The 15,201-nt window shown below is 29.0% G+C and overlaps 2 protein-coding genes across 2 annotated transcripts; both read right to left on the bottom strand.

The window, feature by feature from the left end:
• Positions 1–78: 78 nt before the first annotated feature.
• Positions 79–14,890, bottom strand: LOC128393282 (opsin, ultraviolet-sensitive-like). The gene is made up of 3 exons (XM_053353423.1): positions 14,095–14,890; positions 13,432–13,562; positions 79–2,093 (listed from the first exon to the last, which is right to left on the bottom strand). Exons 1-3 carry the CDS (start codon positions 14,343–14,345, stop codon positions 1,225–1,227), a joined length of 1,251 nt encoding a protein of 416 aa, XP_053209398.1. The 5' UTR covers positions 14,346–14,890; the 3' UTR covers positions 79–1,224.
• LOC128393280 (cytochrome P450 2C15-like) lies at positions 2,995–5,044 on the bottom strand. Its single transcript, XM_053353421.1, has one exon. The coding sequence runs from the start codon at positions 4,951–4,953 to the stop codon at positions 3,424–3,426; it is 1,530 nt and encodes a 509-aa protein (XP_053209396.1). The 5' UTR covers positions 4,954–5,044; the 3' UTR covers positions 2,995–3,423.
• Positions 14,891–15,201: the final 311 nt, after the last annotated feature.

A 15,201-nucleotide genomic window follows, 5' to 3' on the forward strand; every position in this document is an offset into this window, starting at 1 on the left:
AAACAAAAAGAAAAAAGTTCTGAGTTTTTATTCAGAATTTTATCTTCATCCGGATGAAAGAAGAAGAAGAAAAAATGATGAATTTTCAGGATAATTTATTTTCTTTATTGTTTTTTAGTTAGTTAATTGTTTAGAAGACACAGAAAAAAATTGAACATTGAAACAATTAGATAGCAAATGATTAACGTTATTCATGTAATAACAATAAAATAATCAGAATTGATTGTTGATCGGGTGAAAAATATTTTTAATTGTTGACAGGACAAAGTAAAACAAAATTGATTGGTGATCAACAATTAAATCATTTGACCATTTAAAGATAATTATCTAACAATGTAAGTTTATAAGTGAAATTAAATTAAATTAAATTAACCAATTGGAATCATTTAATTGCTTATGAAAATGGGATGTTAATCATGATCAATTAACGCCCTTGACATTGAAGTTAATCTACAATCAGGCTAATTGTTTCGTCCAACAATCAGCATAATCAACAAGTAAAATTAAGTGATAAAAATAAGTAAACAATTAACAATCATATTTGATATTCAGATGATGATTTCCACTAATCCAGTTCCTTAATCGTAACTAATATTGTCTATTACAATATCCCCTGAGTATTTACCGTTATATTTATCAAATTAATTGTATTAACTTAGTCTCGCAATTAGAATTAACTTTTTCCACCTCAATTATACTTCCACAATTAACTACATCTTGACTCAATTAGTTAACTAATTTATTAATAACAATAACAATAATAATGATAATCTTACAATAAATTGTGTTCCTGTTCAACAATTAACTTTCAATATTTACTAATAATTAACATAAGTAATATTATTATTTGATAATTTGCTTCTTAATCATAATGATTATATAATCAATTGATGATTTTATCATCAGGTATAACCAATGGGAACAATTTATCACATTGATTGTAATTAAATTTGTTTTTTTTCGGTTAATTGTTTCTCGTGATAATCAAGCACCTAAATATATGTATTTATATTTTTATTATTAACATTCATTATGATTGAGAATAATTGATTAATTAATTGTTCATAATTTGGTTCTTTTCGGTTAATTGTCAATCTAAACTGTTTCTCTTTTTACATAAAAATAAATTAGAACTTTTTTTCCTCGCTAACAATTTAAATGATCTGTTCAATTGATTAGTTATTATTAATAATTTGTTTCTCGAAAAAAAGTAAATTATTTTTATCACCGTTTCTCATAATCGGATAATTCAATTTCGGATAAATTACCATCTGATATGTGAACAAATTGTGACGATTCCTTGACCGGGTCACCGCCAATAGTGACCGTTGATTGTATTACGGTCCGTCTTTCGGTGACCGTTTTGGTTGATAAACAAAATGAACACAGTTTCCGTTGAAATTCACGTTTAAATCGTGGATTACCTAATCCATAAAGGTAAGGATTAACTACTGATGAAAGTTTAGCAAAGAGAGACGGGATCATGGATGAAGTTGGCGTAATGTAGGATTGATCTAAAAGTCCAAGAAGAGCGATAACGGCATAAGGTGTCCAAGAGAGTATCCAGAAGGCAATTAATGAGAGAACAATTTTAACCAGTCTCATTTCCATTTTACCGCTTTCTTTTATTGATCTACCTCGAGAATCTCGAAGTGAAGCTCGATAAACTGAACTGGCCCGTTCGCAGAGTTTATCTTGAGTCTTTTGGAACATTGACTCGTTTCTTTCAACGGCAATGATAATTCCCGCGTATGAGGTCACAATCAGGGCAAGTGGAACTATCCAGGCTGCCGTGAAAAACGCAAATATGTAAACTCGTGAGACAAGATCTTTGGACAAATAATCAAAGGAGCACGAGGTTAAATAGCCTTCGGGAACATATCGATTGAATAATTGGAAAACGGGAGGAGTGGAAAAGATTAATGAATAGATCCAGATAAGTGTAGATATGACCAAAGCCCGACGCATTGAGAGACGGGAATGTGGCGATAAAGGTCGAGATATTGAATTTAAACGTTCCATGGCCATCATGGCGATCGTCATGATCGCCGAGGTTCCTGAAAGGCCACCAAAGAAACCATATATTTTACACCCTGAAATTAATAAATCACACAAACATAGAGATTAAGGTAAACAATTAATTACTCTAATAATAAGTTGTATCATTTAGTTTTGATTCTGTTACTTGACTTTATATTTTTACTGGAAAAATTTCATGGAAAATGAAAAATTGGATCAATGGAGTTCAAAAGGATGAAATTTATCAATATCTATTCACCAGCTTCAGGGTGATTTAAATTCAATATCTTAGACTTGGATTTTCGTGAGATATTAATACGTTTTTTTTTTCATCAAAATCATCAATTTCAGCCCTGAAGAAATGAAATGTCAAGAAATAGACAATAAGTCCAACAAGATACATTTTTACAATTTAATGTACGAAAAATTGAAAAAATTTAAATTGTAAACAATCAAAATAAGAGATGATATCATTGTGAGAGTTATTCATTACCATGAAAGGATCATGAACAAGACAGATAAATAGAAATCAACATTGACATGACAAAAGCGAAACAAGACAATTGAACTGAACATGAATTCCAATGACAATGAGGATTATCAGGTGAAGAGATAAAGTCTTGATATTCACACAGGTAAAATCGCTGTGAACATGAACAAAGGAAAAAGTTTACGCTCGAAAGATCAGGAAGAGAAGAAAACTTTTCTTTTCTATCTATCGATATTTTCAATCAACTGATCAACTGATACAAATCATCATGACTCTTGAACTTCAGGTATTAGGCTTTTCTTTTCCATCTCCAACATTTATCAGTTTCATTTTCTCATATTAAACTTTGAAAACAAATAAGACTCTAAATCATGATAACAAATCACTGATCATTAATCAAGACCAATTTCGACCCAACATGGACACATTAACCATTCGTTTCCGACAATTTATATTAGGCTGTTCATATTTTGACAATCGTAATGTTTATGGTGAAAATCGGGGTGACTTTTTCAAGATTATTGTTTTACTTTAACATTTTGAGGAAGAGAAAATGAATAATTCTTAATGAATTAGTAGTCCTAATGTACCAAAGGAATCAAATCTTAAATCACTATCGTTCATGTTAAATATTATGTTCAATTATCTGAATACATTTTGTGAATAATAATGAAAAACAACAATGAAACGAGATGAAAAGTTCCTGAAATATGAATATGAATGAATCTTTTGTTTACATTTCAAGTGTCAAAATAATGTAATATCACTTTACTCTTGGGTATTAATAGTGAAATAAACTTGAAGATTATCTTAACATTCTGAATAATATCAACTGAATTTTGTCATAACGGAACAAATGAAATGTCCAAAGGGAAAAGTTGTACCAATAGATTATTATTAGATTGTTATGAGTGTTATCCTTTTGTCTCTGGGATTGTCAATTGTTTGAATATTACATAGATTGGATTCTTTGGTTGCCTGCCACCATTGTACCTTGACTCGAATGAGATTTGTTTACCTGGTTCAGGTAAGACTTTGAATTTTTGTAAAATTGAAACAACATAGAGAAACAATTGAAGATTAGCTAAACTTTCACCGGGACAAACTCGTTTACCGCCACTGAAAGGTATCAAATGTTGAGGTTTAACGGCTTTAGTACCATTGTCGATAAGGAAACGATTAGGGTCAAATTTATCAGGCTCAGGATACAATGAAGAGTCTCGATGAACAGACCAAAAGTTGAATAGAACCAAAGTATCTTTAGGTATCAGTTTATCGCCGATTTTTACATCAGCGGTTGCTCGTCGCTGTAAATTGATCGGCACCAATGAGACCATTCGATGCACTTCATATATGAAGGAGATCGTGAAAGGCATTCGTTGTCGGTCAACATTATTAGGTAATCTATCGAAACCAATTGTCTCTCTAATTTCATCTCGGATCTTTTCTTGGTACTCTGGATAAGCGGCCAAATAAGCCATCGTCCAATTCAATGTACTTTGAATTGTGCTCGAACCAGCGCTGTAGAAAGCAGAAGTATTTCTCAATAAAACTTCTCGATTGAAGTTCGAGTTGTTCTCGTCGGCTCTTTTGTCCATCTCATGAAGAAATCCATCGATATAATCTTCTATTTCTTTAGTATCACTAGTTTTCATCTTTTCTAGATGTTTATCAATCTCAATTTGTACGAAACAATCAGTACGTTTGATAATTTTTATCATTTCCTTCATATCAAGATAATTAAAGAATATAAGAAACTTGGTAATCCAAGGCATGAATACGCCAGAGGATATAAAATGACCGACAGAATCTGCATTGTCCAAGTTTTTTTCCAATTCCACTTTAACTGGATCATCGTAATCATATTTATGACCAAACAATAAGATGGAAACATTATTTGGAATGGACAATTTAACCTTATCGATGAACTTAAATGGCCTCTCATCGGTCGTTTTCAGTTCATTCAAAAACGAATCAATCTCTTCTCTAATAAGATCTTCCATTTTGGACTTTCCCAAGCCAACATTTCTCAAAGTGGTCATTGCAATTCGACGCTGTTCTTTCCACGGGTCACCGGACATTTCGGTAAACGAAACGTCTTTCAACTCATCGCCGAAAAAATTTTCTCTCGGACGACTAAGCAAATGGTCACTAGAAAAAGCTTCCCTAATTGACTTCCAATCAGCAAGAACGACAACATCATAACTTCCCAATTTAACACTAAAAACTGGACCATATTTGACCGCTAATTCACCAAATTGTACATAAGTATCGTCACGAGTAAAAGGCAAATAACCAACAACAGGTAAACCCCAAGGGCCAGAGGGCAAACGATTCAAACGTTGGATAAACCCGAGAACATGATTAACAATCAATAGACCAAAACAAATGTAAGCACAATTCAATAAAATAGCAACAAAATCAAAATGTACACTCAAAATCATCTTAAAAACAAACACAACAAATCGTAAACAATTAAAAGCAATTTAACAAAACTCAACAATTTACTTGATGCACACAGAGAGACTCTTATGATTAGCAATGGAAAAAAAATCCATGGACTATAATCCAAGTATCGATACTCATTTATTAGCCTTTGTCCCATGTAAATATTTCGATCTCGATACAAGATCCATTGACTCAATTCTCTTCAGTTGATAATCATCTTGAATCATTTTCTTCATGTGATTAGTTAATTATACTTGATTATTTAACATTTTTTTCTTTCTCTCCTTTTGTATATTATGTTGATTATCAAGTGAACATCATTAAATTGATGACCTTCGTTTTCTGTGTTGATAAAAATAGAGAACTGGTTATAAAAACTAATGTAAACACTTTCATAGGTGATGTGTTAATGATCCGTTTTTGTGTTGATCGCTTCATGTTTTCCAATTAACTAATTGTCTATTGTGATTGTAATGATATCTCTCTCTCTCTCTTATAATTGTCCAATTTTCCATCAACACTTTATCGTGATCATCAACAATTATTGTTCCATTAATTTCAAATCTAATTCAATCTAATCTGTGCATCAGTGGATTTTACTATGTGACTTTAATTTTGTTTTTTCCTCTTTTCTATTAGAAAATGAAAAAAGGAAAATGATTCCTAATTTTTCAGATAGAAACATGAAATGTTCATAGATTCATGTAGTTCCATGGTGATAGATTTTTCAACTTTCCAATTGAAAGAGAAAATTTTGTTCAAGTTTAATCACTTTTTCTTTCTCTCCCTCTCTTTATTTTCGTTTTGAGAACAGGAAACAAAGACTTCCTTTAACTGAATATATATTCAGAGAATCGTATCAAAGGAAACAGAATCATGAATTTCCAAACCTTAATTCATGTTCAATTTGAATATTCTATCAATCATTGCAGTCGATTCTCAGTTAACAGTTAACAATTCTAAAGGAGGATTATCATCATTTCTCCAGTTATTCCAAAGGCTCAAGTTATCATACATTAACCAATTCCAATGAAATGATACAATGTAAATGTACCGAACAATCAATGGTAACGATTAAGGAATCGATTAAAATTGGAAATATATGATTACATGATCATTTACTTGTCTTTTAATGGAAAAGGTATGTAATCTAATAGCTAACTAGATATTAATTACTATTGCTACTTAATTTTCTAGGTAATAATCGGTTGATTTAATCTTTTCACCGACTAAAACAGTCATATACTTGATCACTTGATTCCCAATCAGTTACTCATAATATGGAGGGTATGAATTTAACGATGGATGGTCTCGATGAACAAGAATCACTGAATAATATACAAAGGACATCTTTAAGTGGAAACTGGATTATATTAATAACCAGAAAGGAATATGTTGAAATAGAGAAGGTCAAATGTAAATATTATCTAATATGCCTCGAGGAGTTAAACTAAATTAACAGTAAAAGTTAACATCCAAATTACAGCCTGAAGCACATTGAAGTACAATTGATTATACTATAAATATAATCAGGGTATTCATGATTCACACTGAGTTTTTAACCTAAACATGGAACTTCATTGAAGATTATGTGACCAGAAAGTTTATCAAAGTTAAGTATATTTGACAGACTAAATGTTGATAAAAAGATTCAAACAAAAAGCTCATTGGACATATAACACCAGATAAATGAACAAACTCAAAACTCTGATTAATTTAATCATTTGGTTGAGTTAATTATCTTGATACAAGAAATAATTTCAAGTGAATTATATTATCCATGGAACCTATGAACTGGGTGAGCTTGTTGGAATTCAACTCATCTGATTAATCTAAATAAGTTATCATATTTAAATAATTCTCAGAAATCTAATAATATACTTAATGAATTACACCTCAATTTAGAGGTCATGTTATGTTTTGAAGGTTAAAAAGGTATAGAAAATTATATCTCATCAATAATATGCAACCAATCAGATCTTAAATCACCGTCATGAATAATATTGAATGGTGAGTGTTATTGTTGAATTATCTGAATACATTTTGTGAATAATAATGAAAAACAACAATGAAAGGAAAAGAAAAGTTAATCAATCTTTTGATTTCTTTCAAGTGTCGAAATAGTGTAATTTAACTTTACTCTTGTGTATTAGTAGTACAATTTAAGATTATCGCAAGATCCTGAATGTGAATAATACGAAATGAATTATCCTTAGGGAAAAGCTTTAATATTAATAATATTATTACTTTTCTGAAGGAAATGAAAAATCGAAGAGGCAGTTTCAAAATTTACTCGAAAATGGCGAGTTTCGAGAGTAAGAACGACAACATCATAACTTCCCAATTTAACACTAAAAACTGGACCATATTTGACCGCTAATTCATCAAATTGTACATAAGTATCGTCACGAGTAAAAGGCAAATAACCAAAAACAGGTAAACCCCAAGGACCAAGGAGCAAACAATTGATAAACTTACTAAGGATTGGAAATGTCCCAAGTAAGAAAAAGTAAAAATCCCAAGTACAATTATCTAAATATCGATTAGATTGGTTATCCCTTAACGATCTTGATAGTGGGTCCTTAGAGCTAATTCAATTCTCATTGATAGTTATTGACAATCAACTTGTGGGGTTAATCATGATTGCCTTAAAGGATATTACATTTGATTATTTTCTATTTTTACTCGAGCTTATCGAGTTGTTTACATTTCCATCGTCACTTTATCCTCATCAATATGATTGGTTTCAAATCATAACTAAACCTCGATAAATTTAATATTGATGATTGTGTTTAAAATAAATGATTCTAGAAATCAACAGGAAATAAATCATTTTCAAAAGACAATATCATTAATTTTTCGAAACTTTTTTTCCCCCAATTATTAGTCCAATCGATAGTTAAATACAAGTGATAATCACAGTTGAATTATATCAACCATGAAACTTGCTGAACTCGTTGAATACTCAATGGAAAATAAAATTTTCACTCATCTCATTTATTTAATTGAAAAGAATTATTCTAATTGTTGAATGAAAAATACTCATTAACTATCAAGTGAGAAGATTAATCGAAATCAAGTGAGCTTAAAATGAACAGTCAACTAATTTTCCTGTATTTGATTGTCAACAACTTCCTGAAATTTGAGTGTTACAAATTTATTGAAAACTCACTGGACTGTAAATGGTTATCAATATTAACCACAATTTATCAATCACTATACAATCAAAAAGCAAAACGTTACTTAAATCATCATATTCCTTACAAATCAAACCATTAATCACCAAATTGAATTCTGATAAATTAAACTACGATTCATATAAGTGAAAACTTTGATTCCCTTTAAAAAATAAGTTGAAATTTGAAGCAGAAAAAAGTATCAACATTAAATCAATCGTTCCAACGAGATGATATCAGTTTTTTTCAATGAAAATCATGACCAATCAAGAAAATCAATGACAATCTATTGTGTGTAATGGTAATACAATGTGAACATACAAAAAAAACTGTAAGCATTAAATGTAACAACATTTACGTCCAGAGTTTCAGCTAATATTGTGTAATGTATTACAATGATCATCAGTGTACCAGTTTATCATTATCCTAATCATTACGATCATTATATGCGCCAATTAAATGAAATAATGTCAAAATCAGTAGCATCTAAAGTTTATCGATTATCGTTTTTATCATTGGACTATTTTGGTTGAATACATGATAAAGTTGCTAATGACAAATTCATTATTAGTAAAACAGTTGAGTGTATTATTAGTTTGAGTGAACTTGATGTTTATTTTAATTGTAACAAAAACAAAACATTCATTAGTCAAGTAATCATCCTTTTATTATCGGATTAAAATCACTATGAAAAAAGATAATGGATTTACCTTATGATGATGATATGATAATCTTTATCTATCAGATTTACCTATGAAATTTAGATTGATGATAATATAATGCTGTTGATAAATTTTTCACCTTTTTGATTGTTATAATGATTAACAATCTTCTCATTAAATTATGCACAATTGCAGACATTACTACTCTGTAAATAATTCATACCTTGAATACCCTCAGGTTATTTAACATTTTGGGTGATTTTTTCCCTTCTTTTGTTATCAAATAATTACAGTTAACTTTCGGAATAATGTAATTGTTATTAGCTCAGTATCATTAGTCTAATAATCTGTATGAATGTGAATGCTTTTCGTTTAATCAATCAATTAGAAGTAGCAATTATCTTCGAATCCGTTGTTCGACTATAACTATCAACATCATCACGAGAAACTCAAGTTTCGAGCTTTAATTTGATGCATTTTATTTGAACAAATTGGTCTGATGAAAGGTGAATCGTTAACTGTTCCAACCAACAATCAAATTGTCTTAGATTGAAATGAGCAAAAGTTTGAGTTGTTTCTTGAAATTGATACAATTGTAATAGTTAATTGATCGTGAATTGTTAACGAGAAAATCAGTTAACCATAGATTGATTTAAATAACAAGATTGGCTTTTTCTATTCTTATTTCAATGTTACATTTCCAATGTTAAATTTGATTGTGATTTGCAAATTTCAAGATAATTATTGATTGATTATAACAATCAATAAGTGTTACACTTGATACGGGAAAGATTAACTTTCTTTGCGATTAAATTTAATTAGCTGATTTCAGTTGAATGATCCATGATCTCTCCTCACGTTACTAATCAAAATTAACGCAAAATTTAAAGATAATTATGGTAATTACAACGATTAACAATTTCTCCTAAATTAAATACAACGTTCACAATTTTAATTTTATCAAAATTTAATTACTTGCATGATAATGTATACAAAAATTGTCGATTATCTTATATCTCAAGGTATTTAAAGTAAATTGTTACACGTCAGAATATTTAGTAATCATTTAACCGAAAATTAAAAATTTGATTAAAAGAAAGCGAAAAGTTGGTTGCTAAGTTAGCATTCTATCATTATCATAGCAACCAAAATTTGTTAGAATCTGGTGAAAGTCGAAAACTTTTACGAATTCAATTGATACTGCAAGTTGAGGACTTGGACGGTGTGAGGTTACAATCAACTAATTGTGTTGATTTTAAGAAAATTGGATCTATTTATCTCAAGATAACCTTGATAACTTTGTTGTTTTCATGATCACAATTGATTTACCTGGTGAAATATTATCATTAATACCTGTGAATATGAATCAAGTTTATTTGATACATTTAAGTAGATTGATAATTTAAATGGGAAAATAGTATAATAATGACATCGTATAACTACTTGGCTTTCATTTGTTAGCCATTATTATTGTTATCGTATATCTCGATAGAATGGACATTGTCCATTATCATTATCATTTGCCTGGATTATTGTTATTCTATGGAAATACAAAGGAAAAGAATTTATTTTCTTGTATCTTTTTCTGTCTTAATACTTGAATGTTATTCAGTTTAATCTCTCTTATACCTTTTCCAATTTGATGAAAATATTGGAGATGAATGAATATTAGAAAGAGCAAATTATTATATGTTAACATATTATGGATTCTAATGTTATTAATAGTTTGTATAAGGACATTGAATACTCTCTGTATTTTTCTAACTTTAGTCTCAAGGTTTTCATGATCATCATGATGGTAGAACGACTCAAATGGTCTGAAAAACCTCTCCAATATTGAGTGACCGAAAATGATTATCTTATCAGAATTCGGGAAATTTATCAGCATCATGGTTCACATATTAGTCACCAACAATAATGGAATCATAATAATAACGGTAACCAATCGGAAGAAATAATAATAATGCTATTTCTTATGAATAATCAGAAAATGCTGACCAACCGCTTGGACTTTAAGGTCTAGTGTTTTCAGCTTGGAGATTGAAGATCAACTTTTATCTCTCTTTTTTTCTTTCTTTCCAAATCGAGGTTACTTGATATTGTACAGGTTCGAACATTGTTATTGTGGGCAGAATTTACAATTTGATTGTAAGTTCGTGATTTATATTAATAAAAAGATTTAAACTTTAAAGGAAAATGCTATTCACTTGATCGTCACTATGAATCGTGGTGATTGTTGATATTTCATGAATGGAAGACAAGGATTTAGTAAATGATTCGATTATCGTTTTATTGTCCAAGGGAAGGACATATTTTCGAAACGATGGTAAAAAAGTAAAAACTGACAGGATCGAATCGTTGATAGAATTGAAAATAAATTAGCTACATAAGAAATAGTCATGGATTAACCATCAAAGGGAAAATAAGATAATGTCAAGTTTTCATCGAAACATGAAAGTATTAACTTTGAAAATTCGTAAAAGTTTCATTTGTAGATTATAACTTTCGATTCCATCATTAGACGTTACTGAAAAATTCAATGTTTTCTAAATCTTTCTTATTTCCACAATTGAAAGAGAGAAAAAACAAAAAATCTTTTTAAAAAGAAGCTCTAATACCCAGACTGACCGTTATCCTTTCTAATGGGGAGCATGAATATACATCAATATATTAGACAGAAAAGTTTATCATCATTTTCTAATAATAAAGGAGTAATTGTTGAATTCTTTAGATCATTTGAATTAAGTTCTAATAAGTATTACTACATGAGAATAATTTATCCATAAGTATTAGTAACTCTCATGAAAGAACAGGAGATTTTCATGTGCAAATAGAAATTTAATGGAAAAACAAAAAGAACAGAGAAAAAAAGTTACAAATTCTAACGGTAAAGTAAATGATGTTAATAATGATGAGAAAATATTCGACCTTCGGGTAATGTTGATTCCAACTGAAAACTTTAGAACAGAAGATTTTTTATTCCTTCAGTATTAACTTTCTTCAACATATTATCACATCCATTTGATAATATAAACAGTTTTGAATTTACCATGGAAAAGTTCATTACTATTGATGGTAAACATGAATAAATATTCAAATGAAAATGAAACAATAATGATTTCAAGTGTTAATATAATGAGAGTTTATTTGTCGATTAAAATTTTATTGTTATAATCTATTGACGTAAAAACTTAAATTCTGTAATTTTCATGGTAAAGTAATCAGAATAGGGAAAAAGAGAAGTTCCTGTTCACTGAACTTTTCCCCTCCATTCAGTCGAATCTCTCTTCAAGAGTATATTTTTGGCTAACGATAGAATTGATAAAAAAATTAATGAATCAGCTAAGATAATCTGAAGCTTTTGATAATAGTTTTATCAGCAAGCAAATCTTGTTGATCATATTGATAATATACTGAATGAATTACTAAATATTCAAGGATGGTTATTAATTGAAAAAATGGATTTTCAATACTGATGATTTAGCAGCAATTTAAATTGCTGCCTCTTTGCTTAATTTCATCCAATCATCATGATCATTGAGAATCGCAAAAAAAAAGGTGAGATTAAAACTGATATTTATTAATACAACTGATTAGTGTATTACTAAACTAATACATATTATTGATTAATTTTGATTTAGGTTATCATGAATTGTTAATGATAAAAGCAGAACCAATATAAAGTTTCCTCAGAAAATGTCATCAATATCATCTAGAAACTCATGAGAATCTATTACAATACAATGAACCAATATTGATATCATACTTATCAATAGATACAATGAGGAAAAAGTAATGATTATGATTCAGATTGATCTGATTGATTAGCTTTACTTATTATAAAGATATTGATAGTATTGAATCTATGGAAATTTGTTTTATTATTAAGTGAATGTGTTGATTATTTAGTCTAATAGTTGTTTTTGTATATCAGTTAATTGGACCCTAATCAATTTATCTCATTGATTCCAAATCAGTTGAGATTATCACTGAATAAATATAAGTATTTTTCAAGTTAATCACTAAGATATTAATATAACTGATATTTATCGTTCATTTATCCAATCTAATGAATAATGTTACCTTGAATACACAATTAGTATTAATATTTGTAATATAAAAATATATTCATTATAAATGGTAAGATAATCAAACATTGTTTTTGTTTACTTTGATTAAAGATACAAATTGTCGTGCCTGTTGATTGTTGATATTGAAATTGATTCAGTTTTGATTAATTGTATCAATAAGCTGATTGTCTACATGTAAATTATTCACTTCTTAATAATTCAAAGTTGTTGATAATCAATTTATTAATAGCTCAAATTTTATTAACATGTATTAATGAATGATGGTAAAAACTGTCAAAATTTTTTCTTATAAGAATCAAATTGATTGAATCGAGTAAATCAACTAATTACTAATCTGCAATTTAAATATAAAAGAGTGAAAATCTTACGTAATCTTATATAATAAATCATCTGTTTCTTATTCTTCCTTATTAATATTGAAGTGATCAATATGATAAATTGTTAATGAAATTAACGATTAATGGATTTATCTTGATGATATTAACATGAATCAAAATTTACGAGTAAACGGTGAAAAAAAAGTCAAGAGACAGAGATTAACTTACCCAACTGACCCATGGCCGGTCCACATTTGAAACTGTTGTATATGAATACCGGCATTTTCAAGTTCTGAATAAGATCAGCTAAGGCAAGATTAACGACCAATATATTTGAAGGAGTTCGTAGATTACGGCAGCTATTGTTTGTAAATCAATTTAATAATAACAACAATTAACTTTGTAACACGAAAATAGTTAATGATTGAAAATGATTTCATGTGAAAATATTCAATTAACACAATCTATTTGGTATCTTCAATGATCCATTAAGTAATTAACTAAATCGAATCAATGAAACGCGATAAAAACATCAGAGTAGATTAACAAAGAGATTGTAATTAGCATCTAACTATCAACCAATATGTCGTAATATCTAATTTTAAATTTACGAACTTTGAAATTTCGTAATCGTTTGTATCGTAACATGAATTTCTCAATATAAGTCTATAAGCCTTGGACTGGATCTTGAGGTAGCCATTATGCAAATCGCCTCATGTTTCATGATAATAATATTGGAAAATCAACTGAATCGAAATGAGGAAAGAATAAAACTTTATCATCTATATGGATCTTTACTGATCTTTTCAGTTCAACTTCTCTGAATTCATCTAAAAATCAGAATAATATTATGAGAGATAAAGTTACATTTAAGGATTTTAATCGACTCACCGATAAAAGAGCCATATTATTGCTCCATTACCAAAAATCGCTGGGAACAAGATTAGCAGATATGTTACACCTAAGATGTAATGTTGATACTTTTTGGGTGGTTCAAAGTTTAACCAAAAATCGGGTATATAACCGACCAATGAAGGTTCAATAACATCCCTCCATGTTTTGGGCAGATGATGATCCACAGTAGTGTTGGTTAACTGGGATGATATTGATGAGTTATTTGATAGAGATACATTGGTAATCATATCACTTGTTGAAGGGATAATAATTGAAATGACACTTTATATATATGCAATAATCAAGTCAATAGATAATAACAAGAATGAGAAAAAAACTGAATTTAACTGATGAAAATTAACGAGCAACTTTTCATAACTTAATATGATGTTGAAACGATAACTAATCAACACAAAGTTAAATGCGATGAATTCATAACTTTTACTGTTTATTAAAATTCAGATGATTAATATTATGTTTGATTGGTATCGTCAACTGATTGATTCACTTTTAACTGATGAAAATGTTTGTAGTTATTTTTTAACAAAACTTTCAGGTTGAAATGTAAGGTAATGTTAGTTCTGGGAAAGAAAAAGTAAACTGAGTTGATCCATCAAGAATCATAATCACCATAAACATTGAATCGCGCATCCGATTTTATTGTAACTCAACATTGAACTATTACATCGTTTGAATTGTTAAACTAATAGATTATCAATTTTGAATAAATTTAAATTCACATGAAATCAGAAAGACAAAATTAGTTCGCAATATTGTTAATTTATTATAATTATTTATGTATTAATTGAGAGGAAGCTTTTAATGATTGAAGAAATCTTCAATTCGAACCAAGAAATTATTTGTAATGGAAGAAGCTGCCACCTATTGCTATGAATTAATACTACATAAAATAAAATTTAATTCCAAACTTGAATGAGACACGCTCAAATTTTGGGTAAAGATTGTGCGAATTTTAACTGTTCTTCAGTTAAACCATGAAACGATTTAAGCTACAGATTTCTACGAGATAATGGGTCTATAGTTAAACAAAGACAATCAAATTTATTTAAAACGTTATTCTGGATGAGATTAAAATAGGTGTCG

The sequence above is a fragment of the Panonychus citri genome, unplaced genomic scaffold, assembly GCF_014898815.1.
Source record: "Panonychus citri isolate SS breed McGregor unplaced genomic scaffold, ASM1489881v1 Contig00138, whole genome shotgun sequence".
Lineage (NCBI taxonomy): Eukaryota > Metazoa > Arthropoda > Arachnida > Trombidiformes > Tetranychidae > Panonychus > Panonychus citri.